At 44.1% G+C, this 25875-nt stretch overlaps 1 protein-coding gene across 4 annotated transcripts in view; it reads right to left on the reverse strand.

The window, feature by feature from the left end:
* LOC121877379 (frizzled-2-like) overlaps positions 1 to 25875 on the reverse strand; it is a 203998-nt gene that overhangs the window by 10176 nt on the left and 167947 nt on the right. For all 4 annotated transcript variants that reach the window (XM_042383117.1, XM_042383118.1, XM_042383116.1 and 1 more), the window contains 2 exons: positions 14822 to 14948; positions 6429 to 6584 (listed from right to left, as the gene is read on the reverse strand). In XM_042383117.1, coding sequence (XP_042239051.1) covers positions 6429 to 6584; positions 14822 to 14948 — 283 coding nt within the window. The remainder of the gene's footprint in view (positions 1 to 6428; positions 6585 to 14821; positions 14949 to 25875) is intronic.

Raw genomic sequence — 25875 nt, forward strand, 5'->3', positions numbered from 1 at the left:
TGATCCACTGGCGAAAGTGTTGCAATGACTGGGGAGAGGGAGAGTTGCAAAGGACTGCCGATAGCCCAGTTTGTTGGGTTTTGCCTCAGTAGCCTGTCCATCATACATTGCCTTCATCTGCTGGTGTAGTCGTTGGGTTCCCATGGTGGTCACCTTTTCCAACTATACTGCCGTTGGGGTCTTGTTGGAACTCTGTAAGCATATCTGCCTGATGTGGAGCTCCACTGCAGATTTTTCATTTGGGGTTTACTCCCGTAGCCTTATACATACCAAGGTTAAACCGCAAGGCAGCAGAGCAGTGGTTGGTAGGTGCTAGGACGTGTCCACATGCCGGTGGGCCTATGGGCCATCTCTCTGGGGCCCACTGCTACACACACACACACACACACACTGCTTAGTTAGTTTCCTGGATTTTCTGCACAAGAACCTGGAGAAACGTAAGACATCACTGGCCGTTGCCCTTCTTGACCTCAGAATCGCTTTTGACCTTGTTGATCACTACACTGTTATCAACAAGGCCATTGCACTAGGGATGCCCACCAACCTGGTCTCATGGCTCACTGATTTCCTGAGTGAGCGTCCTCAGGTAGTGAGATACCAGGTTTCTTCCACATTCCAACACCTCACCTGCGGTGTTCCCCTGATAAACGACGCTCTATCGGACACTCCTCACAGGTGGAAGTTCGTGGATGACTGCATTGTGGGGGTTACAGTGGACAACACCTCATCGTTTATTTATAGCTACAAGGCACCCTGGATAGGCTACAGGCATGGACTACGGAGAACAAGGTCACCATCATTCACACCAAAACTGTAGTCATGCACATCAACACCGCCACCACTCCAGTGAAAGCTCCAGCAGTTATAGTGGGTGCCCATCCTCTCCAGTTAGTGCAGTTTGCCAAACTCCTGGGGGTAACAATAGACCCAAAATTGGACTGGAAGGTCCATTTAAAGAACAGCATCAAGGCAGTCTCGTACCGACTCTAAATGCTACGACGACAAAGGTCACTTGGGGCACCCACGCCAGAGCTGAGGACTATCTACAACTCATTTATACTGCCAAATTAACGTATGCGTCACCAGCCTGGTCGCCTTCTCCCAACTGTACCCAACAACGTTAGGTAGAGAAGGTACAAAAGAGGGCTTGCAGAATCATGCTCTGCGCAGACTACTCCGGCTACAACAATGCTCTCTCCACCCTTGAAATACCATCCCTCAGTGTCCTCCGTCACCACGCACTAGCAAGGTTTGGTAGTGGACTACTGCACCATCCTCGTCATCGCCACCTACTACCACCTGCAGTACCCCGCCCACCTCGCCCAGTCCGCCACTACAACAAAATTCAGCCCATAAGAGCCCGCACTGATAGATATAAGACTAGCACCATCCCATCTATTGTTAAAATAATAAATAGCTCCTGATTTATGTACTGTACAAACCTGTAAATGTATTGAACGTATATTATTATGTCTAAATCAATGTAAGTTGGTGTATTTTCAGCCACCGGCTGCAACTCTAGTAATAAAGCGTTTATTATTATTATTATTATTATTATTATTATTATTATTATTATTATTATTATTATTATTATTATTATTATTATTATTATTATTATTATTATTATTATTATTATTATTATTATTGTTATTATTATTATCAATATTATTATTATTATTACTATTATTACACACACACACCACTGAAAACAACACGCACTTTCGGAGGCAGTGACAGTATGACAGGGAGACTGGCTGAATGGTAGCCTGACTGAATGTTTTACTAACTGATACCCTGATATAATGGTGACTGACTGGGGGATAATCTAACTGTGTGTGTAACTGACCTTGACGAGAAAGCGCAGCAGTGAAGAAAAAGGGAGAGGGTAGGTGTAGAGAGGGGGAGGAGGGAGGGAGGGGAGGCAGACACGCTGACTGGTTATTGTCACAGTGACACTTGACTTGACTGACGCCTGACACTACTACCATCACCACCTCTACCACCATAATTTAATAATTACCACCATCACCACCTCTACCACTATAATTAAATAATTACCACCATCACCACCTCTACCACCATAATTTTACTAATTACCACCATCACCACCTCTACCATCATAACTACCACCACCATCGCCAACTCTACCAGCATCATCATCTTCTCTACCACCATAACTACCACCATTAACTCCTCTACCACCAAACTACCACCATCACCACCTCTACCATCATAACTACCACCACCATCGCCAACTCTACCAGCATCATCATCTTCTCTACCACCATAACTACCACCATTATCTCCTCTACCACAATAACTACCACAATAACCACACACACACACACACACCAAACAAACTAATTAGGTTCATTTAGAGGTAAATAATTTATGACCAGTTTGTGATTGTTTTCATTGTTTTTCTTATTACTGAATCAGCAAATTGTAAATTATTTCAGAAGGAACAGTGTTCATGACAAATCCAGATTCATTTACTCCAAAATTTAATGCATTCAATAATAAGAACAAAACTAAGATTAAAATGATCATGTAACTTAGAGGTCAGATCCACAGTGGCCAGGTATTGTTGAAGTCAAAACTACCTTGAAGAAAAACACATTTTTCCGTCCTCATAGCTCTCACCTGTGTTGAAGTCTCTTGCACCGATGCACTAATGGTGAAAGACTCTTTCTCCTCTCCAATGTCTCGCGCTTTACTCCAGCCACAGTGTGTGTGTGTGTGTGTGTGTGTGTGTGTGTGTGTGTGTGTGTGTGTGTGTGTGTGTGTGTGTGCACAGGGTGGTGCTAAGCGTCTAGTGTGGCTGCATTATGTTACTGATAAGGCACAGGCACTGTTTGCTTCCTCCCGTTTTCAGCTACAGCCGCTGGCTAACCCTCGTGGTGAACAGGGAAACAGCCTTGCATAAGTCTTCCCCTGCCAATACACAGCCTCTTCAACATCAAGACTTCTGCCGTGGTTCCTCGTGGCAACACAAGGTAACTGGGTGTTAGGGGGGGCCCCAGGCTAGACCAGCAAGGGATCTCAGAGCACCAGTGGGCCCCAGAGGGACGGGGCATAGTCTCACTGGCATGTGGACACACTCTGGCACCTACCAATCACTGCCCCTCTGCATTGCGGATTAACCTTGGTAGATATAAGGCAACGGGAGTTAACCCTAAATAAAAAATCTGCGGTGGATACCTGCATCACACAGGCATGCTTACAGAGCTCCAATAAGACCCCAACGATGGAATAGACTGAGGAGGTGACCAATAAGGGAACCCAACAAATACACCAGCGGATGAAGACAATGTAAGATGGTGGACAGTCTACTCAGGCGAAACCAAACAGCCTGGGCTATTGGTAGTACATTTCAACTCTCCCTCTCCACAATCGTTGCAGTTACTTGCAACACTGGATCAGGAATAGGGAGAGCCAAGATATGTGGGGGCAGCCTGTGCTCCTGCATTACCACAAAAAAGCAACTTACATGCAGTCACCATCCAGCTTATCATACTTTTCATGATCATCTAAACCCCTAAACCCCGAAACGAAGTATGGGGACAATGAGTGGCGACGTGGAAAGGCAGAGATGACTACCAGGAGTCTGTAGTCACAACTATGCATATAGGAACCATAGATAATATGGTCGTTTATAGACAGGGATCTAGGCAGCAGTGCAATTTGGTCCTGTCTGTGCGACTAAGAAGCCTTTTCCAGGAGCCACTCTGCTCACCCTACATGGGGAGGGGGCAAGAAAAGGTGCCCTAAACATCCTAATCCGGTCGAAAACATAATCATAATCATAGATCAAAGCAAAAGCAAATTATACAACCTCCTATGGTCGTTGTATGGATTGTCAGGACTCTTCTGGATACCGGCACAAATGAGGGTCCCGAAAGATGAACCGCCATTGTGGCAAAAGAGCTCTCTAGGAATATCATCGACATAACAGCCATTAGTGAGTCCCGGTTCCCAGAAGAAAGTTAACTCACAAAAAGGCTATTACATTCTTCTGAAAGGGTAAGCCTGCTGTGGAAAGAAACCGCATTTATGGAGTTGGCTTTGCCATTCGCCAATCCATCCTACATAGGCTAACTGAAATGTCTGTTGGGGTCAACGAGTGACTCATGATGCTCTGATTGCCACTGAATTACTCACTTCATGCCTTCTTCATCAATGCATACGCCCAAGACTGGATGCAGAGGATGGCATCAATGAGGCCGTTTATGCCGACCTTGAAGGAATGGTAACCTCTATCCCCAGAGAAGATTAGGTTGTGCTCCAAGGTGACTTCCATGCCAGAGTTGGCAGAGATGTTGACTTATGGCAGGGAACCATAGGGAGAAAAATAATAGGCAAGTGTAATCCCAACGGCCTACTCCTCCTCAGCAAGTGTGCTAAACACAACTTCACTATCACTAACACCTTGTTCAGGCAGGTCGACAATTTCAAGGGTTTTTGGCAACACCCACGATCCAAACATTGGCAGCGCATTGGCTACATCATTGTCAGAGAAATAGATTGCCGAGATGTTTTTATCACTCGAGCCGTGCATGGGTCAGACCACTGTGACATATATCATCGGCTCGTCAGAGCCTACCTCTTCCTTCACGTTGCCCCAAATAGGATACAAGCCTCCAGAGAGATTTTAACACCAAGCGACTGGAGGATATAGTGGTAGCGCATGCTTTCAGAGAGCAGCTCGACGATAGGCTGATATACAACTCAACAACGAACAACTTAAATCTCAGTACCAAATGGGGTATCCTCGACACTATCATCCTAAAAACCTGCAACGAGACCCTCGGACAGATCGAAAATAACAACAACAACACAAGGATTGAATTGATGAAAATGACCTGGAAATCGAAGTATACCCTTTAAAGTAAATGTGCTGTTTTCACTAATTGGCAGAACAGCCCTCAGTCTCAGACCAAATGTGATAACTTCTACGAGTAGAAAGCAGCGACCAAGCGCGAATTCCGCAAATTAATGAATAGATGGTGGAAAAATAAAGCATGTGGAACGCAAAAATTTGCGAATAAACACAAGATGCATGCATTTTCAATTCCACTAAAACACTGTATGGCCCAATTACTCATGGTGGGGCTCAACAGAATCACTGATGTGGATGTCCTGACTACCCAGCAGGTTTCTCAGCACGCAAAGCTAACCCACCTTAGCTATCCTTCATCCCTGGATAAGGGAGCTACTGCCATCAAGCAGATGAAAAATAAAAAAAGCCTCAGGGCCTGATGGAATCCGAGCCGAGATGTATAAAGCAGGAGAATCTTTGCTTACCAGCCGTCTCCACTCTCTCCTGGAGAGTATATGGGAAAAGGAAGAAATCCCCCAAGCTTTTAAAGACGCCTCCATCGTCAATACTTATAAGAACAAGGGAGCTACTTTACAGTCATCTAACGAATAGTAAGCGTAACTCTGGCAGGCAACTGAAAAGGCATAAGAGTAGTCTTAAGACAAACCTGAAAAATTGCCAAATCAACCCTCCTCACCTGGGAGACGATTAATCCACACCGTAACGCTTGGAGGAGCACTACACAAGGTGTCAATACTTTCGAGTTAACCCGATTGCATAAAGAGGCAGACAAGCGCCAACGCTGGAAAAACGCTGCCGCCGCCCCTCCCGCTCTAGATGCTGCCCCCTAGATGTGCAACTTCTGTGAACGACCCTGCGGGTCCCATATCGGCCTCTTTAGTCACCTCAGAACACACTAACGTAGGTCACATCCTTAATAACTCATACCATTGTATCATAGGTGGATGATCTTCATACTCTATTCCGAGTGACAGCAAAGTACTAGTAGTGTGTGTGTGTGTGTGTGTGTGTGTGTGTGTCTTACATATAGCCTACTTTATTCCAGTGTCGTTCAGATAAGGTGTTTCCACATTGCAACACAACCACCATTCGAACTTTACTTCCCTTTTAGATTGCAGAGCTGGTGAGGCTTTTAATGAAAGGACAGAAATATTGAGGTGAACTTACCTGACTGAGGACGCAGTAGTAGGAGTCACTGTTGGACTGAGCTGGCGCCAAAAAGTCTTAATCTTAATGTAATCTGGAGTTGAAAATATGTTAAGGATAGAGTGTTACTTACCGAACTTTATGAGGCACCCTTTATCACCTTTGCTTATAATGTCTTGTGAACCTTGAGTCCTGCTGTTCTCTCATCAACATGGCCAGAGGTTCACTGGAGCACAGCAGTCTTTAAAATATGTTCCAATAAAGTTCACTGCCCTTAGACAAGAAAATAGCCCCGAGGAACACCATCTTCACCAAAGTCAAAATGAGCTTTAACCTTCAGAAAGGGTGTGTAAAACCTGTAAGCACTTCATAGAGAGAGTGAGGTCTTAAACTGTCTGCCTTCCTGCCACTGTTGAAGGCAGAATGGGAAGGGAAGACTAACCTAGCCTTGGAACACAGCGGCCGTGGGTGTCAATGAACTGATCCGGGTCGCAGGTACAGGTGCCCACTACCTCCGACACTACGAACCTGCAGAAGCTGAACTTGTTGACGGCACGGCACTGAGCATCGTTGTAACACATGGCTCCCACAACACTCGCTGCAAAGGAGAATGAAGGAAGTGGGGTGAGAGAGGAGCGTTGTAGCAAAATAGCTCCTTCACCACTCACTGCAAGGGAAAGTTCCAGAGTCGTTTGGTGAGATAGTGAAGTGACGCGCATAGGGGAGAAAAAGGTTTTCATTGCAACTTATTGGGAAAGTTTAATTTCACTTATAAACCGATAGAATGGAACTCAACTAAGACTTTTCCGAAGGTGTACCAAAAATATTTCCTCCCGGGGGGCTGGGGACGGGGACTGAACCTCGAGGGGGGTGGGGGGCAAATTTTTGGAAGCCATGTACTGTATCATCAGAACGGATGTTCCGATTAACATCATTCAGGTGTTGAATAATTAATAGGTGATGCCAGAGGCCTTGTTTAATTATGAATATATATTTTTTAAACATAGGCAGCCACTTTGTTAAAAATCTGACATAACCTATTTTGAAACCTTTTTTCAAAAGGTTAAAGAGGAACGGCTAATAAATCCCTTGAACAACAAGGACAAGGAAGCAAGAAACTGTGCTTATAGCGAGCCATGGACTGTGCATTCAACGCAATCTTCTCGGTCTTCTCGGACTATTCCTTGACACTGGGTTATGCAACTCGTTAACCCAGGGTGTGGTTGTTGTGTTGGCGGCAGCTTCTACACCTTAAGCAAATTCACGCCAAGGTGGCCCTTAGGCCGGCCATCCTCGTTACACGAGGGGCAACCATTATAAGCACAGTCCCTTGTTTCCCTGTCCTTGTTGTTCAAGGGATTTATAAGCGGCTCCTCTTTAACCTCTTGATACAAAATACAAAGGTGAAAGTTAACCATCTTGATTCGACGACTTCCCGATGAAATCTGTGGACAAAGAAAAAAAGAGATTTAAAAATTGGTTATAACAGATTTCCACGGCCACTGGCATCACCAATCGACTAAAACCTGAATGGTGTTAATCGGACCATCCGAACTGAAGATATATGGTTTCAAAATTTGGCTCCCCTCCCCCCTTGAGGTTCAGGCCCCTTCCCCAGCCCCCCTGGGGGAAATATTTTGGTACCCCTTCGGAAGTCTTAGTTGGGTTCCATTTTATCGGTCTATAAGTGAACCTAAACTTTCCCAACAAGTTGCACTGAAAGCCACCACTGTCACCCCACAAAGAGGGACGGGTTGACAGGAGTGGGGGGCCAGAGTAGGTGGAAGTAATATGGTGAGGAAACGTAGAGTAAATGAACTATAGACTGAAGATAAAAAAAGGAGAATTAAATATTAGAGAGAGAGAGAGAGAGAGAGAGAGAGAGAGAGAGAGAGAGAGAGAGAGAGAGAGAGAGAGAGAGAGAGAGAGAGAGAGAGAGAGAGAGAGAGAGAGATTTTAATAGTGATGATGTGACAGAGGAAGACAATGTTTTATTAAGAACACACAGGTCTGAATGCTTAAGTGTCTTATATATTTCCTTAAAACTAAAATCTGACTAAAAATATACGAATCTCTAGTAGACAATTTCAGGTCGGACTGTTACACGATCGTGCCATGATAAACTTACCAACACAACCAATCAACAGTGTTTGGTGTTTCTTTTAATTATAAGTTTATTGTAGGTACGATAGGTGAACGTTCTCCCGACATATTTACATGTATTGATGCTCTTGTATGGTCAAAGTCTCAGTGGCAAGTCGACTTCCCTCACTTTATTTTCTGTGGGTTAGTGATTTATTTTTTAACTTAGCGAAGAGCCGACGTCGTGTTAATAGTTTGATGCCGGAGAAATTTACTAGTGAGAGAACAGGTCATATATGGATCAAATTTAATTCAGGTATAGATCAGCCTAGCCCTGGCACTATGAACACCAGGTGCTGCTGGCATAAGGACTCTACTGGAAATAAGCCTTTCATGTCTTTGTCAGCTGTCCTTGGTCAAAATGACTCAATATTAATTGTTATGTAGGGTAGGTGTGGGAGAATAAATGTGTTGAAGAAATAGAGTGAGGTTAGGCAGGAGATGGTTAATATATTTGTGGTAGCTCATGTTACATTTAATTTCATAATCAAGAGTGTTCTCGAAATGGTATTTGTAACAAACATATTACTCAATGGAATCATAATCATTTTGATTGATCAATCCTTGCAAATACTTTTGTTGAAAATTAACGCGGTAAATTAAGCTGAAAAGAAAACTAACTCACATACAAAATGGTCCGTTTTGAAGTACCCGACCGAGTCTAAATAAAAGACACAAGTAAAAAATATTTTACTGTGGTAGTGAAAATTGCAGAGGGAGGGAATAAAAAAAACGAAGTTCGTTTCTCTTTTCCATTTCCACAACTACGGTGATGCGAAAATCCTTCGACAGTGAAGAATTTTGTTGCCAAAACATTTTCTTTCAACTGGAGTGACAAAGTTAATATACTAGAAAGAGAATCAAAATATATTAGTGTGTAAAGTAATGTTTTCCCCATCTCAATAATCTGTCGTAAAGGTAAAAAAAAAAAAAAATATTATATATATATATATATATATATATATATAAAACAAAGAAGTATGTCTGTGTGTTTGTTTGTGTGTTCGTCCGCACGGCAATCTCGGAAAGTACTATACCGATCTGCACATGCATGGTGTTATATGTAGTGATGATGGATGGTGTTATATGTAGTGATGATGATGGACGGTGTTGTATGTAATGATGATGGATGATGTTATATGTAGTGATGATGGAAGTCGTTATATGAAGTGATGATGGAAGTCGTTATATGTAGTGATGATGGATGGTGTTATATGTAGTGATGATGGATGATGTTATATGTAGAGATGATGGGTGGTGTGAAATATAGTGATGATGGATGGTGTTATATGTAGTGATGATAGATGGTGTTATATGTAGTGATGATGATGGATATGTAGAGATGTTATATGTAGTGATGATGGATGGTGTTAAATGTAGTGATGATGGATGATGTTATATGTAGAGATGATGGGTGGTGTGAAATGTAGTGATGATGGATGGTGTTATATGTAGTGATGATGGATGGTGTTATATGTAGTGATGATGGATGGTGTTATATGTAGTGATGATGGATGGTGTTATATGTAGAGATGATGGGTGGTGTCAAATGTAGTGATGATGGATGGTGTTATATGTAGTGATGATGGATGGTGTTATATGTAGTGATGATGGATGGTGTTGTATGTAGTGATGATGGATGGTGTTATATCTAGTGATGATGGATGTTGTTATATGTAGAGATGATGGGTGGTGTGAAATGTAGTGATGATGGATGGTGTTATATGTAGTGATGATGGATGGTGTTATATGTAGTGACGATGGATGATGTTATATGTAGTGATGATGGATGGTGTTATATGTAGTGATCTAAAAAAAACTCCAACCAACCAGATCCGACACAGCCCCGACGCACACACGTAGAAAAGTCGTATTCCCTCCCATGATTTACAGCTATTTTGATACTGAGGTTCTCTTTCATTATAGCTTGCTTTTCTCTGCATTTAACCTCCATCCCTTACACCACACAGAGGTTGAAAAGTCGTATCCCATCCCACATATTATAGTTAATTTTATCCTTATTCTCTCTCTCATTACAGCCTACTTTTCTTTGATCTCTAACTTTTCTAGGCTGTCCATTCTAACAAGGTAGCTCGGGAGGTAGTCCATTCTAACGAGGTATGTCAAATGTACTATATTTCATACCATGGCCTAGCGAAAGAGCCGCCCAGAGGGCGGCGTTTCTGCTATCTATATCTATATCTATATATATATATATATATATATATATATATATATATATATATATATATATATATATATATATATATATATATATATATATATATATATATATATATATATATATATATAAAACAAAGAAGTCTGTCTGTTTGTATGTATGTCCGCACGAGAATCTTGGGAACTACTTTACCGATCTGTAGTGATGATGGATGATGTAATATGAAGTGATGATGGATGTTGTTATATGTTGTGATGATAGGTGGTGTTATATGTAGTGATAATGGGTGGTGTTATATGTAGTGATAATGGGTAGTGTTATATGTAGTTATGATGGATGGTGTTATATGTAGTGATGATGGATGGTGTTATATGTAGTGATGATGGATGATGTTATATGTAGTGATGATGGGTGGTGTTATATGTAGTGATGATGGATGATGTTATATGTAGTGATGATGGGTGGTGTTATATGTAGTGATGATCCATATCTTTATAAAACAAAGAAGTCTGTCTGTTTGTCTGTGTGTCCGCACGAGAATCTCGGAAACTACTTTACCGATCTGTAGTGATGATGGATGGTGTTATATGTAGTGATGATGGATGATGTTATATATAGAATATGAAAAGCATCCCTCTTTTGTCATTGGCAACACCAGAGTCAAAACACTTCTTGGAAAATATAAGGAAGTACAATTCATGTTTCCAGATGACATCCTTTGGAGCTACCAGAATAGTTCGTAAGCACGGATACATGCCCACATTCAAAGTCCAGGGTATTTGTTCTACCAATATTAAGTACGCTGCACGTACTGGTGTTGAATTTCATTTGCTATTTCTCTGACAACTCCTGCAGTTTATGTAAATCCTCCTGTAGTGCATTTGCATTCTGCCCTGAATTAATCTGCCGCCCTATTTTGGTGTCATCCTCAAACTTGCTTATGTCACTGCTGATCCCAGTATCTAGATCGTTTATATAGATTATGAACAAGAGTGGGCCCAGTACTGACCCCTGGGGAACCCCACTGGTTACACAGCCCCACTGAGATTTAACACCCTCTACGCTAACCCTCTGTGCTCTATGGGTGAGCCACGATTTTATCCAATTTAAAACTTTCCCCTCGATACCATGAGCCTTACCTTTTCTCAGAAGCCTCTGATGTGGTACTCTGTCAAACGCTTTGCTAAAGTCTAAGTAAATAACATCGTAATTTTCGCCATTATCTACTACCTCGAAGACTTTCCTGATAGCGAAGAGGCTGTGTACTGGAAGAGAAAGACTTAGGCAAGGCTGCTTCCCTATTCACATGAGGGCTAGCCAGTAGCAATAGCTGAAAGCGAGAGGAAGCAAGCAGTGCTTACACCTTAACACTAACATAATGCTACCACACTAGATGCATTACACCGCCCTGTGTGCACATATACATACCATCATCACTACATGTAATACCATCAATCACCACTATACTTAACACCATCCATCATCACCATACTTAACACCACCCATCATCACTACATATAACACCACCCATCATCACTATACTTAACACCACCCATCATCACTACATATAACACCATCCATCATCACTATACTTAACACCATCCATCATCACTATACTTAACACCACCCATCATAACTATACTTAGCACCACCCATCATCACTATACTTAACACCACCCATCATCACTATACTTAACACCACCCAACATCACTACATATAACACCATCCATCATCACTATACTTAACACCATCCATCATCACTATACTTAACACCACCCATCATCACTACATATAACACCACCCATCATCACTATACTTAACACCACCCATCATCACTACATGTAATACCATCAATCATCACTATACATAATACCATCCATCATCACTACCTATAGCACCATCTATCATCACTATACTTAACACCATCCATCATCACTATACTTAACACCATCAATCATCACTATACTTAACACCATCCATAATCACTATACTTAACACCATCCATCATCACTATACTTAACACCACCCATCATCACTATACTTAACACCATCCATCATCACTATACTTAACACCACCCATCATCACTATACTTAACACCATCCATCATCACTATACTTAACACCACCCATCATCACTATACTTAACACCATCCATCCCACTATACTTAACACCATCCATCATCACTATACTTAACACCATCAATCATCACTATACTTAACACCATCCATCATCACTATACTTAACACCATCCATCATCACTATACTTAACACCACCCATCATCACTATACTTAACACCATCCATCATCACTATACTTAACACCATCAATCATCACTATACTTAACACCATCCATAATCACTATACTTAACACCATCCATCATCACAATACTTTACACCACCCATTATCACTACTTACAACACCATCCATCATCACTATACTTAACACCACCCATTATCACTACTTACAACACCATCCATCATCACTATACTTAACACCATCCATCACCACTACATATAACACCATCCATCATCACAATTCTTAACACCATCCATCATCACTATACCTTACACCACCCACCATCACTACACTTAAACTCTCTCGCAGCGTTGCAGCCACAACACCTCTCTTGTAGGGGAGCGGCCGCACACCTCTCTCGTAGCATTGTGGCCATGAGGCCAGCCTTTTCTTTGTTTTCATATGACGTCACATAGTACATCTCATCCAAAAATGTCCTTGTTTACTGTATTACATAATTTACAACTATTATTTGTCTTTGCATTCACATTAGGTTTTTGATAAACTGTGTAGGCAGCAGTCGCAGTGGAGGCATAGTGTTGCATTGGTGTTTCAATGTTAGCTATTTCAACTTTCAATACGTGCACAAATTCATCTAAATCAACCATTTATCCTTCAATTCTCTTTTAATTATTTCAGATAAAGCAGAGGGTAACTTATTGTTTATGATCACAGTACATAACTCGCCCATTGTAGTGTTCAAAGCACTCATGGATTCCACTGTACATTTATCATTCGCGAAAAATTATTTAATTTCACTAACACAATAAGTTGGTCGCGCGATATTACAGAAGTTGGAAAAATGAGCTGCTTTGATTAAATCTTCCTGCCCTTATGTATCCGTTAATAATTTGATTGCAGGAAGCTAAACTAGCTTCAACCACACTGAAACCACTAATTAATTGCAACGCCTCTCCAGGTAATTTTCCCTTTAAATTTGTAAATTTCTGGCTACTAGTTAACTCTCTACGATCATGTACTGAACACTTAAAAAGTTCCCAGAAGCTTAGCCACTTAGTTGAGTCACCATCGAAGGATGGCAAGGTTAGCGGAGGTAACTTAACACCCAGTTAAAGTTAGGATATCGTACAATATGAAGTGATACTCAGGGTTTGCTGATGTAGATGGAGGTCAGGAATTAATGGTGGAGCTTAGTTGGTGAACCCCTCCATGATCGCCGGATTTAACTGAAGGTGCTGAGTGTTAAGAAACTGACGATGGCAGGTTAATTTTACATTCAACGGTAGCTGGTAAGATGCGCGCGCAGACAAAGGAATGTAGAATCGCGCAAAATTATTATTCAGGAGTAATTAATTTCAATTCAAGTAACTATTAAATATTACTTTAACTAAATATAACCTGAATTAAATGCAACATATATATAAATCCTAAACGAAATTTCTTACATTATTTCTCTCGTTCTGCTATTCAACATTCTCGATTAGCGGTTACAATATCCCTGTTTAGTGGTTGTGAGATATCCGTCTCACCCCCGGGTTGCTGCTAGCTGAAACGTAAATGTTAACAAACCGGTAGAAATCCTTTTTATATACATTGACCTCATTATGGTTTGACCCTTTGATGAAATTGCTAGATCAGGCCTTACTTGCAGTGCTAAATATTGTGTTCCTGGCTCGACCCGGTGTTTTGTTTAACGAGCTGATCCTGTCACGGCCTCTTGAGGAAGTGACGAGAAAATATATATATATATATATATGTATATATATATATATATATATATATATATATATATATATATATATATATATATATATATATATATATATATATATATATATATATATATATATATATAGCTAATCATACACTCATGCCAAATACACGCTAGGTCAGTCATACATTCTTACTATGCATACACTTATGTCAGTCATACTCTCATGCCAGTCATACACTCCTGTCAGTCATACACTCAGATTAATCATACACTTATGCTAATCATAGGCTCATGCAAGGTCAGTCATACATTCTTGTTGGGCATATACTTATGTCATAGAGAGATGAATGTATGAAATATATATATATATATATATATATATATATATATATATATATATATATATATATATATATATATATATATATATATATATATATATATATATATATATATTTTACTAACTTCTGAGGAGTTACATCACCTTAACTCCTGTACACACTCTCTGTGACAGTAAGTGTGTGGGGGAGCGCCTCACCATGTATACAAGCCAGGTTGAAGTAGTTGGTCAATGGACTGACACAGGTGCACACCGAGTCATTGCACTCCGCGTTGGGGGTCACTGCCGTGCACTGGTTGTCTGACGTGCACTGCCCTCCAAGGATCTGTGGGTGACCGAGGTAGGGTGTTAATGGAATTTTAAGCTTGCTGACTGGCAGAGACTAGTTTATATTCTTTCCATACTCATCCTGCGTGTAGCGGTGCAGAAAGAATATAGAAAAACAATGAACACTATTCAGAGATCTCTGTCACATACCAGTGGTCAGGTTATTTATCATTGGCTATAACAGGGTTGATTCATTACATACGATGGTAATAAAGTGCTGCACATACTGCACCAAGTAGTTAAGTACTTGGTGCAGTATGTGGATAATGTGTAGATGTCAACTACCTCATCATTAGCAATAAATTACTGTGTCGTTCACACAGGGTGACTTGTACCTGTCCCTCTACGGCTCCATTTTCTCACTATCTAAGCCAGTGTTTTAGCTTGTGGAGTTTTTGTCCATGTAACGTCCCAAATACCTGATATTTTATATTATTCACGCCTGCATAAGGGTCATATAGCCAGAGGAACTTACAGTATATCCTACACATATATAACTCGAAGCATTATATCACGGTGGACAATGAGTCAATTGATGACTATTTTCATTCATCTGCTTCTTTCAAATTCATCTCCTAGTTCTTTCCTCATTGCCATTTTAAAGTTATCTACGAAAATGCAAATCGAGTTCACCAGTCGCTAGTTCAACTCTAATATCAACTCTTGTCTAATTCTCGGAGACAGGTGTGAAGAGATCCACAACAATTTGATCTTGATTCCCCACGAGCGATCAGGATTGTCAACACTATCTAGTCCTCCCCACGGGCAGTGTGAGTGACCCACACTCCTGCTGGAGGGCAGCTAAAGCGTGGCGATCCTGACGTGGTTGGGGGTCTATCTCTACTACTAAATCTTTATTTTTCTTCGCTCTGGCCTGGGGACCTGCACCCTCAGAGGTATATTCGTCTTCGGGTCCCCCCTGTAGCTGTTCCCAGGAGATAATGAACACTGAAGGGGAACAGGAACAGAACCTATCCCTCCGCCGAGCCTTCCTGGGTAACCGTGATCGTGCGGGTACACCTGGGAAGGGGGTCGCATTCCTGAATCCTTCAACCCCCCCCCCCCGGAATAGGTAAACTAGCTCACGTCTATAAGTAGGCTACCCCTAACGGGGCTTCTGGGAGAGAGACATTGGAACCACCCTAGGACCACTCGACCATGAAGTGGCGGTGGGTGGCTGAAATTCCCTTGTTAGGTCGCTCTCCCGGAAGAGGTAGGGCACAAGATTCACCCCACGCAACGGTGGCCTGACCCACCACTGGACGGATGTAAAAGAAGTCAACCCAAGCATGACGAAGACAACGAGTAACAGGATTCGGTTGCGCTCCCTCCGCGGTGGCGTATCCGGAAATCGCAAAGGAACTAGGCACTATCCTATGTGCTCACCTCAACATCAAATTCGCGGCCCTCATCGAAGCAAGAGACTCATACATAGTTATCTGCTAAGAAAAAAAAAGTCGACCTTATGCTCGCCACAGATGCTGTCAAAATACTGAAAAGGGAGAACTTTGAAATAGTTGTACCACCCCAAGTAAGAGCGAGGAAATCCATCGTAATGAAGAGGGTGGACAAATTCATCACGCAGAAACCAAGCGACATAGGAAATGAAATAGAAGAGAGAAACACATGAGCAAAAGTCGAGGAGGTAGTGTTGATGCCAAGTGCATCAACTATGATGAAGATCAGATTCACTGAGATCTCCATGGCTCAGATGGAGATGGAAAATGGCATAAGCATATCACACGACCACATACCGAAACACCAAACAGAAAAGGAAGAATTTTTCCCAATAACACCATACTGGACATGTTATAAGTACGATCACACCTCAGCCAGCTGCCCTGAAAAGGACAAGAAGTACTGCTCTGAATGTCCTGCGATGTGGCCATACATTCAGAGACTGCACATACAAGGATATGCCAAAATGACTAAACTGCAAAGGGGATCACCGGACACTGGCAGCCAGGTACCCCACAAGAAAAGAAAAATAATGAAAAAGCGAAAAGAGAAAAGAACGGCCAATAAAAAAATAGAACTAGACCCAAACAAGACCAATGCAGCCAGCAAAACTTCAGGACACAACAAAAAAGGTCATGGAAAAATCAAAATAAGTACAACCAACTCAAGCCACCTACCCACCTACCTTAAACTTAACGAAGGCCTCCCATTCACAATTCTAACGGTAATAATACACGCACACATCACCACCGTTGCCAAACCAGGAACATTTGGGAAAACCACTAAAAAAGATGTTCACTGCAAACAATGTACCCCATGTGAACTTCCCAGACACTGCTCCATCGACAGAGATATTCAAAATTATAATAGAAAACAGCCTGGAAATAGAAAATGAAAACTAAGGTGCAACCGCACCAAAAAACAACGGACAAGAGAGGAACTGAAACACAAGCATCAAATCCAGAACAAGAAGATGAAGAGAGAGGAGTGGAGATAGATACCAGGGACTTACTAGACAGATCATACCAATTAAACCTCAGAACATTCCTGACTACGGCGAGAATATCGGCATTCGATTTTTCTCCGTCAACTCAACCGATAATCCCTAAAGAAAAGCTTACACAAGAAATAAAACAAGGCAACATAAAATACACATTTGAGGACAATAGAGTGGAGGAGTCACACATTGAAACCCTAATCAGAAGCGGAAGAATCAACACCCAATACAACAAAATTGAAAAAGTCGACATTACAATATATAAGAATATAGGAACAGGCCTAAAAGAGGAACGGCAGAGATATCCGACAGGATAGACAAAAGCCAGCAAGCAATTTGCACTGAGTTCACGGGATCCGCGAGTGCACAGAACCGAAACATAAGGATTTTACAAAATAATGTCCTTGCCTGGACACAGATATGGAAAACAGAGCTAACAAATGCATACAGCACATTGGACCCGGACATAATACTAATCAACTCACAGGGTCGGAAAAACAGTGACAAAATCAAGATCTTTAACTACCATATACACCAAATGGACATACATGACGAACCACATGACGGAATAGCAATAACTATAAAACGCAACATACAATACAAAATCATAGACAACTTCCAAAGTAAATTTCTTACAGCCAAAATAAATACAACAAGAGGCCCAATAACTATTTCAATTTCATATCTAACATTCAGAAGGCCAAATTCCCTACAGGGGATATCTTAAAACTAATGAGGCAAAACAATCCAGCATACTTCATAGGAGACCTCAACGCTAAACTCACAACCTTAGGACACAATAACAGAAACCCAGGAGGAACAATTTTCCTTGATCTAATCGAACAAGGGACAATAACACACCTCGGGCCCGACTTCGAAACTTACGCATCAGCCGGTAACTCGGGAAAACCAGACATTGTTTTAACCAATAGATGGGGATCATCCCTCCAGTGCCACAAGGACCTGGAGGGACCCCTCCCTCCCAACATAATATGCCCCCAGCAAGCATCAAATACAACAATTTAGCTTAGTTTAGCTGAGACCGGCCTTCCCTAGCCGCAAGAGTCCTCTAATGCAGCACTGTTGACGGAAGAAAAAACTTCGTCTCCGCAAGGTGGATAGCCCACCTGCTGTCAACCTCCTCCTATATTTCCTACTTCTGAACTTTACCTTGTACTGTACCCTTCTTGAACCCTCAGAGCCAAGGCTCTCTTCTATCCATATCACCAACCAACCAGGAGGTCACAACACCCAGACCTGCACCTCGGCGAGGCAAGATCTTCTCTGCTCCCGAGGTACTACGTGACCCTCGATGAGTACAAAGCTGTCGTGAGAGTGTATCCAGCCGAATGCCCATTACCCAAGCAACGCAACCTCCTTGTCCTAAGGAAGTTTTTTGACTCCTTAGGAATCAAGGGGGTGACAAGGGTTGTCCGCAGACCAGTGAGTGGTGGACTTATGGTCACCTTCGCGAAATGGGGACAGGTTCAGCAAGTATCAAACATTAAAAAATTAACGGGATTAAGATTCAAGTGGAAGCCTATGCAGAGGATAACTTGGTGTTGGGAGTAATCTCCCACACCGAGATAGACCATCTTGAGAAAGATGAGCTGGTCGAGCCGATCGGAGTCCAGCTCACAATAGTACGGAAGCTGACCAGCATAACTGCACTGGTCGGTTATCCAAAGCACATACCAAGCATTGTAGTGCTGGGATGGGAGAACATTCCAATACGACTTTATGAAAAAAGACCCACAAGGTGTTATAAATGCCAGAGGTGTGGCCATCTGGCAGGCAAGTGCCGAGCTAGGGAGGTCTGTGCCACTTCCGGGACACCCGGGCACCAGCAAACAAACTGCTCGGCGGCCGACAAGAAATGCGCAGCTTGTGGCGGCCCTCACTCCTCCTCCGACCAGGAGTGTCCCAAGTGGAGGGAGGAGTGTAGGGTGGCTAAACTGCGAAGCAAAAAACAACTGAGCTACAAGGCAGAGGAAAAGGAGACTCGAGAACCAGACAAAACAGAAGGAAAAAAAAAAAGATACATTAACATTAAAATTTTCAGAGATTTTTGACATTTAGGAGTATATACCTGAACAAGACCATGAAGAAATAGGGAGAGTGAAAAGCAAAAAGAACAAAAGGAAGAGCCAGAAAGAAAATAACCGTGGAAAAAAACAGCTTCGGCCGAAATAGCCGAAAGGCGACGTGGCCAGAAATCCCCAAAAATGGATGGATGAAAGGAGGTCACAACATCCAGACCTGCACCTCGGTTATGAAAATTGGTGGAAAATATCTGTCCAGATTACTCCCCATTTCTTCGTCATTATTAGTTAGTTCGCCGGCATCATACTGTATTGATCCAATCATGTCCCATGTTTTAGTTTAATACATATTGAAGAATCCCTTGGGTTTGACTTCGCTTCCCTTGCTACCTTCAGTTTATTATTCCGCATTGCTTGTGTTATCTCTGTCTTAACCCTACTGGCCAATAATCTCGGAGGTAAACTTCACCACGATTTATTCTCCTACCTATAGCCTTCATTTGCCCAATAATATTCTTTAAATAATTATTTATCCATTTAGGGTCATTTTATTTGATGTGAGTCTTCTGTATGACATATTCTGCCTTTGTGCATTAAGTAACCCATTATTTAAACTTATGGAATTCCTCAACCTCATATCTCGTGGTCGAGTCACTCTCAGCAGTCATATGTTGTGAGGTTATTGCTGTCAGATCACCTGGTGCAGTGTGTACGTATATTATGTATGTTGTATATATATTATGCATGTACTCCATTTATATACATTACATATTTAGCCAGCAGCGTGTGGCAATGCCTTTTATCATGTCACCACACGCTTAGATAATGTGCCTGGCGACATCTGGAAGCTGCTAATGTATCACTTGCCACATGTCGCCTGAGAGGTAAGTTGACCCATCGAGAGTGTAGGGAACCATCGTCTTTGCTCCCACCTCTGTACATCCAGAAAATAGAACCTACAAAACTCTACAGGTGTTTGTGTTTGCTCTTGTAGTTAGAACTGAGTACCCAGAACATGTACATGGTGCAGTGAGTTAATTGACTGAATTAGTGCAAGTGCCTTTGTGTAAAGTCTGTGGCAAGACCGGCTCAGGGACCCCCACGCTCTCGTCAACCGTCAACCATCTGTCCGCCAACCGCCACGTCTCCCCCAAAAACTTGTTTTGAATTAACAGCAAGTTTCTGTGAAGTGTTATAAGTGCCTTGTGTGAACAGTGCTTAAAGTGTGTGACCTTCTCTAAAGTTTTCCCCAAGGTGGAAGGCTTGTACAGGGCATTTTTGAGGAGCAGCGTTCAGCGCACCCTCCCCCGGCCGCGTCTAGAGGGTAACTGACTCGGTGAGCCTGCCGCTCCTACACCCCACCAACACACCAACTAACACACACACACACACGAGCGCACAGACCGCAGTCATTTCTTTATATATATTTTATATATAATCTACTTATCTGTGTATTCAATTATTTTTTTTGTCTCAGATCTTGTTGATATGACAGGCTAACCGGTCAACACTGATTTGAGATATAGTACACAGATTAAGTAATTATGTCTCGTGCCTTACGCAGCGGTGCAGCCATGCGTCAGACGGATAACAGTGACAGCTCTACAGAGATGGATGGCCAGGCAGAGCGAGACGCTAGAGCTTCTCCCACCACATCTCCAAGCCCTCCACCTCGATCTTCAGCCTTGTCTTCAGATATAATTGCTTTAATGAAGTTTATGAGGGAGGAAAGTGTGAGGACGAATCTACAAGACGTGTTGAGGACGAAAAAAGGAGATTGGAAGATAGTGCACGGTTTGAAGCTTTGATATCTCGCCTTACTGTTAACCAAGCTCCTGACTCTTCCACCTCTTCGGTACCGTCTGGTTCAGGTACCTCGTCAATGCCTTCTTCATGCCCTCCAGCCCCACCCAAAGCGCCTGCCCAACCCCCACCCATCTTAAAGCCTGATGTGAATTTCCAGACTTTTCGTGAATGGCGGCGACGGTGGATTAATTATGCTACAATGGTGGATCTCCAGAGCTTGTCACAGCCTAAACAACTCATTCAGCTACGTATGTGTCTGTCTTTGGAAATGCAGCGTGTCTTGGAACATACGTTGCAGGTGCCCCAGACTTCTTCGTTGTCTGTAGAGGAGGTACTGGATGTTCTACAACGGCACATCAAAAGTCAGAGGAATGAAGCTCTACGCAGGAGGGAATGGTTTAGCTGTAGACAGATGGAGGATGAAACTTTTGACGCTTTCTATGTACGACTCAAGAGAGCCTCGGAAGAGGTAGACATATGCCCCGAGGATCCTGTCCAACGCCTCACCTCCCTCGACTCTTCCTCTTCCCTTAAGGATGTGTTGACAAAATGTCGCTCCTATGAGGTTGCCAGGTGTGCCACCTCTGCCATCCGAGCTCCCCCTTCAGCTGTACGGGCTATGTCCCAGTACAAGAAGGACAAGAAGTCTACCCCAACGCCTTCGCCCACCATGCCCACGTCCGGCTCCTTTTGTAACAACTGTGGTAAGCAGCACGGAACACAGGCTTGTCCAGCTGCTGAATCTACCTGCAACAGTTGTGACCGTAAGGGCCACTGGTCACTTACAGTACGGTGTCCAGCCAAAAGCGTCCAGTGCAATGTGTGTGTGGTCGTCTGGGCCACTACGACAAGTGTTGCCCTTCCAACAAACCCAAGGGACAGCGTCAGTGGAAGCAGCAGCGCCCTTCCACCAGTGAGGTCCGCCTACAGTCGTCAAATCAGAGGCATGACGACCTTGTATAACGCTCGTGCCTTATTAGGAAGGTGTACTTCCCCTCGCGTCCCAGGACCAAAGTCCCCCAGCACATCAGAGTCATCGGGACCTACGGCAGTGCGTCATCCCGTCTCGAGATGCTGCCCGACACCGGCGCTGATGCTACAGTCATGGGTCCCCAGCATTTGCAATGTTTGGGGCTCTCTCCGAGTGATCTAGGAACCCCTCCCAAGGATCTCCGCTTCACGGCAGATGGTTCACAGATGGCCCCAGCCCTAGGTTCACTCCAAGCACAGGTCACCTTTGGCAACAAGTCGTGTCAACGCTGGATTGATGTGCATAATGGTGTCCCGACTCCTTTGCTGTCCTACAGACATTACCAAGAGTTGGCCATCATCTCCCAGGACTTCCCAAAACCTATTCTCGAGGTAAAACATGCTAACAGGGTGCAAGAAGGGAGCAGCAATTACCCTGCTGTCGCCCTACCCTTACCTCTTGCCAGTGACACCTCTCCTTCGCACGCTCAGAAGTACTTCCTGAAGGAACTCAGCGACGTTCTGGTGACCAAGTCTGCTCTGGAATCAAAGCCTCTCAAGAAGATGGTAGGCACCCCCATGAGGATCCACTTCAGGGACGATGCGAAGCCCTTTGCTATCTACACCCCTCGACTGGTCCCCCTGGCTTTCCGTGATGCGGTCAAAAACGAGCTGGACTCCATGATCGCCCAAGAAATCATTGCACCAGCTGGTGATGACCCGTCTCCATGGTGTCACCCTATGGTAGTCATCGCAAAACCCAAAGGTGGTGTTCGGATCACCACTGACCTCTCCAAGCTCAACAGCCAGGTGTCTCGTCCTGCGCACCCTTCTCCCACGCCCTTTGCAGCCATCCGCAGTGTGGACCCGAAGGCGCGCTTCTTCACGACGATGGACGCCCTGTGTGGATACTGGCAGATAGAGCTTGCCGAAGAAGACCGACCACTTACAACGTTCATGACTCCACATGGACGTTACAATTATTGCCGTGGCCCCATGGGATTCGCTGCTATAGGAGATGCCTTTTGCCTTCGAGGCGATATGGCTCTACAAGGTCTGGTAAACTGCGTGAAAGTGGTCGACGACATACTCGTGTACGATGAGGACTACATGGATCACCTCTGCCGTATCTACGAGGTACTCAACAGGTGCCGGAAGCACGGCATCACCCTAAACGCCGACAAGTTTGTTCTTGCCAGCACTTCAGTGGACTTTTGTGGGTACACCCTCTCAGGGAATGGTATTGCAGCTGACCCGGAGAAGGTTCGCGCTATCACGGATTTTCCCACCCCTGCTAACCTCACCGACTTGAGGTCCTTCATCGGTCTCACCAACCAGTTAGGAGAGTTTTCGCCGGACATCTCCGTAGCCGCCCAACCATTTCGCCCCCTGATGAGCCCGAAGGGGACATTCCTGTGGACTTCCGACCACGACACGGCCTTCCAGCAAGTGAAACAGGCCCTGTCTAGTCCACCTGTCCTTGCCACGTTTGACCCAGCCTTGCCGACGGTTCTGCAGACAGATACCTCACGCTTGTACGGCGTGGGATACGCCCAATTGCAGGATCATGGTGGAGGGCAGTTCCGGCTCCGCGTTTCCTCTCTGACACCAAGAAGCGGTATGCCACTATTGAGTTAGAGCTGTTGGCTGTGGTTTGGGCAATGTCCAAGTGCAGGTTTTACCTCATAGGCCTGCAACACTTTCACCTAGTGACTGACCATCGCCCGCTTGTCCCGATCCTCAACCACTACACGCTTGACGCCGTTGAGAACCCTCGCCTCCAGCGTCTGAAGGAGAAGCTCTCGGCGTACATCTTCACAGCAGTGTGGCGTGCGGGTAGGGAGCTCTGCATCCCTGATGCCTTATCCCGCTCTCCTGTCAGCCGCCCTACTCCAGAAGACCATGTGCTCGACGCCGACCTCGCTCTTTCCGTCAGGACTGTGGTCACCCTACACGCCGTCCAATCCCTTCGTTAGGACCTGTCACCAGATGACGACAAGGCAATGGAGGACCTTCGAACAGCGGCCCAAGATGACCCTTCCTACGTCCGACTTGTCAAGTTTTTTTTTTTAACGGGGATTAACCCACCCGGGCACAGGTCACTGATCCACATCAGGGCCTGGGGGACGAAAATGTAATAATAATAATAATAATAATAATAATAATAATAATAATAATAATAATAATACAGTAATAATAAAGAACCATAAAGAAATACAAAAATGAAAAAAAAGATCAAAAGTGAGAAACAATACTGTATATGTATGTTGTGTTGTTAATAGTAAGTGAAACAATTGAGACCCTGCAATTGTGTGTGATTGAGGCAGAAAGTCAGGTCAGCAACCTGAGACTTGGTCACAATTTTTGTGATGCCATACAGCAGCAGGGTCTACCATAGACAACACATTATGCTTCCAATATCTTCCCAGGCGGTAGTACCTCCCTATTTGGTAGCTGCCTAGCAACCGCTACGACCTTCACAACACCCTGCTCCCGTATTGGAAACTCCGCAATGAACTCTACTGCGACGGGGACCTTGCTCTGTACGAAGCACGTGTAGTTGTCCCTGCTGCCTCACGTCCCCACGTCTTGGCTCGCCTTCACGACAGTCACTGTGGAGCTGAGGCCACCAAACGACGTGTAAGACAGACTGTGTTCTGGCCTGGCATCGACTCCGACATCTCCAATGCTATCCATGCGTGCGAGCCCTGCCAAGTACTACAACCCAGCCAGCAGCAGGAACCCTTCATGAGTGACGACAACCCCTTTGAATCTGAGTCGGCCGACTTTTTCAGTGTGTCAGGAAAGTCCTTCCTTGTTATCGTCGACCGTCGCTCTGGTTGGCCGATTGTCATCAAATGCGGTAATGATACGACGTCTGCCGCCACCACCAGCAAGTTCCGCCACTACTTCCGTGACGTGGGCGTTCCTGTGCGCCTGCGAACCGACGGAGGGCCCCAGTTCACAAGCCGGGACTTTGCTGTGTTCCTTGACCGATGGGGAGTCCGGCATGTATTGTCATCGCCCCATTACCCGCAGTCCAAAGGCCACGCTGAGGCTGCTGTCAAATCCCTGAAGCACCTCATCCTCAAAGTGGCCCCTTCTGGGAATATCGACTGCGAGGCCTTCGACCGGGGTCTCCTTGAACTCCGCAACACACCCAATTACACCGGACGCTCCCCTGCCCAGGTCTTGTATGGATGCCCCCTCCGTTCTTGTGTCCCTGCTCACCCTCAATCCTTCTCCAAGGAATGGCAGGCCAAGACAGAGGATTGTGATCGCCGAGCCGCCGAACGTGCTCATGATGTCGTCGCCCGCTACAACGACCACACCAGTTCTCTCCCCAAGTTGAGTGTTGGCACCCAAGTCCGTGTTCAGGATCCGATCTCCCTATGTTGGGACAAAGTTGGCGTAGTCATGGGTCTCGGTGGGTTACGGGATTACCAGGTGCAGTTATCCAGTGGTCGTGTGTGGTGGAGGAACCGCCGTTTTCTCCGTCCTGTAACAATGCCTTCTGCTGACCCAGTAACCAGTGTTGAAGTCACATATCCTCCCCAGTGATCAAGTCCCTCGACGCTCAGAACGGATCCAAAAGAAAAGGTCCGCTCAAGACTTTGCTATGAGCGTATGGTAGGGGGGGGGAGGTGTATGTA

Source organism: Homarus americanus, unplaced genomic scaffold (assembly GCF_018991925.1).
Source record: "Homarus americanus isolate GMGI-L3 unplaced genomic scaffold, GMGI_Hamer_2.0 scaffold367, whole genome shotgun sequence".
Lineage (NCBI taxonomy): Eukaryota > Metazoa > Arthropoda > Malacostraca > Decapoda > Nephropidae > Homarus > Homarus americanus.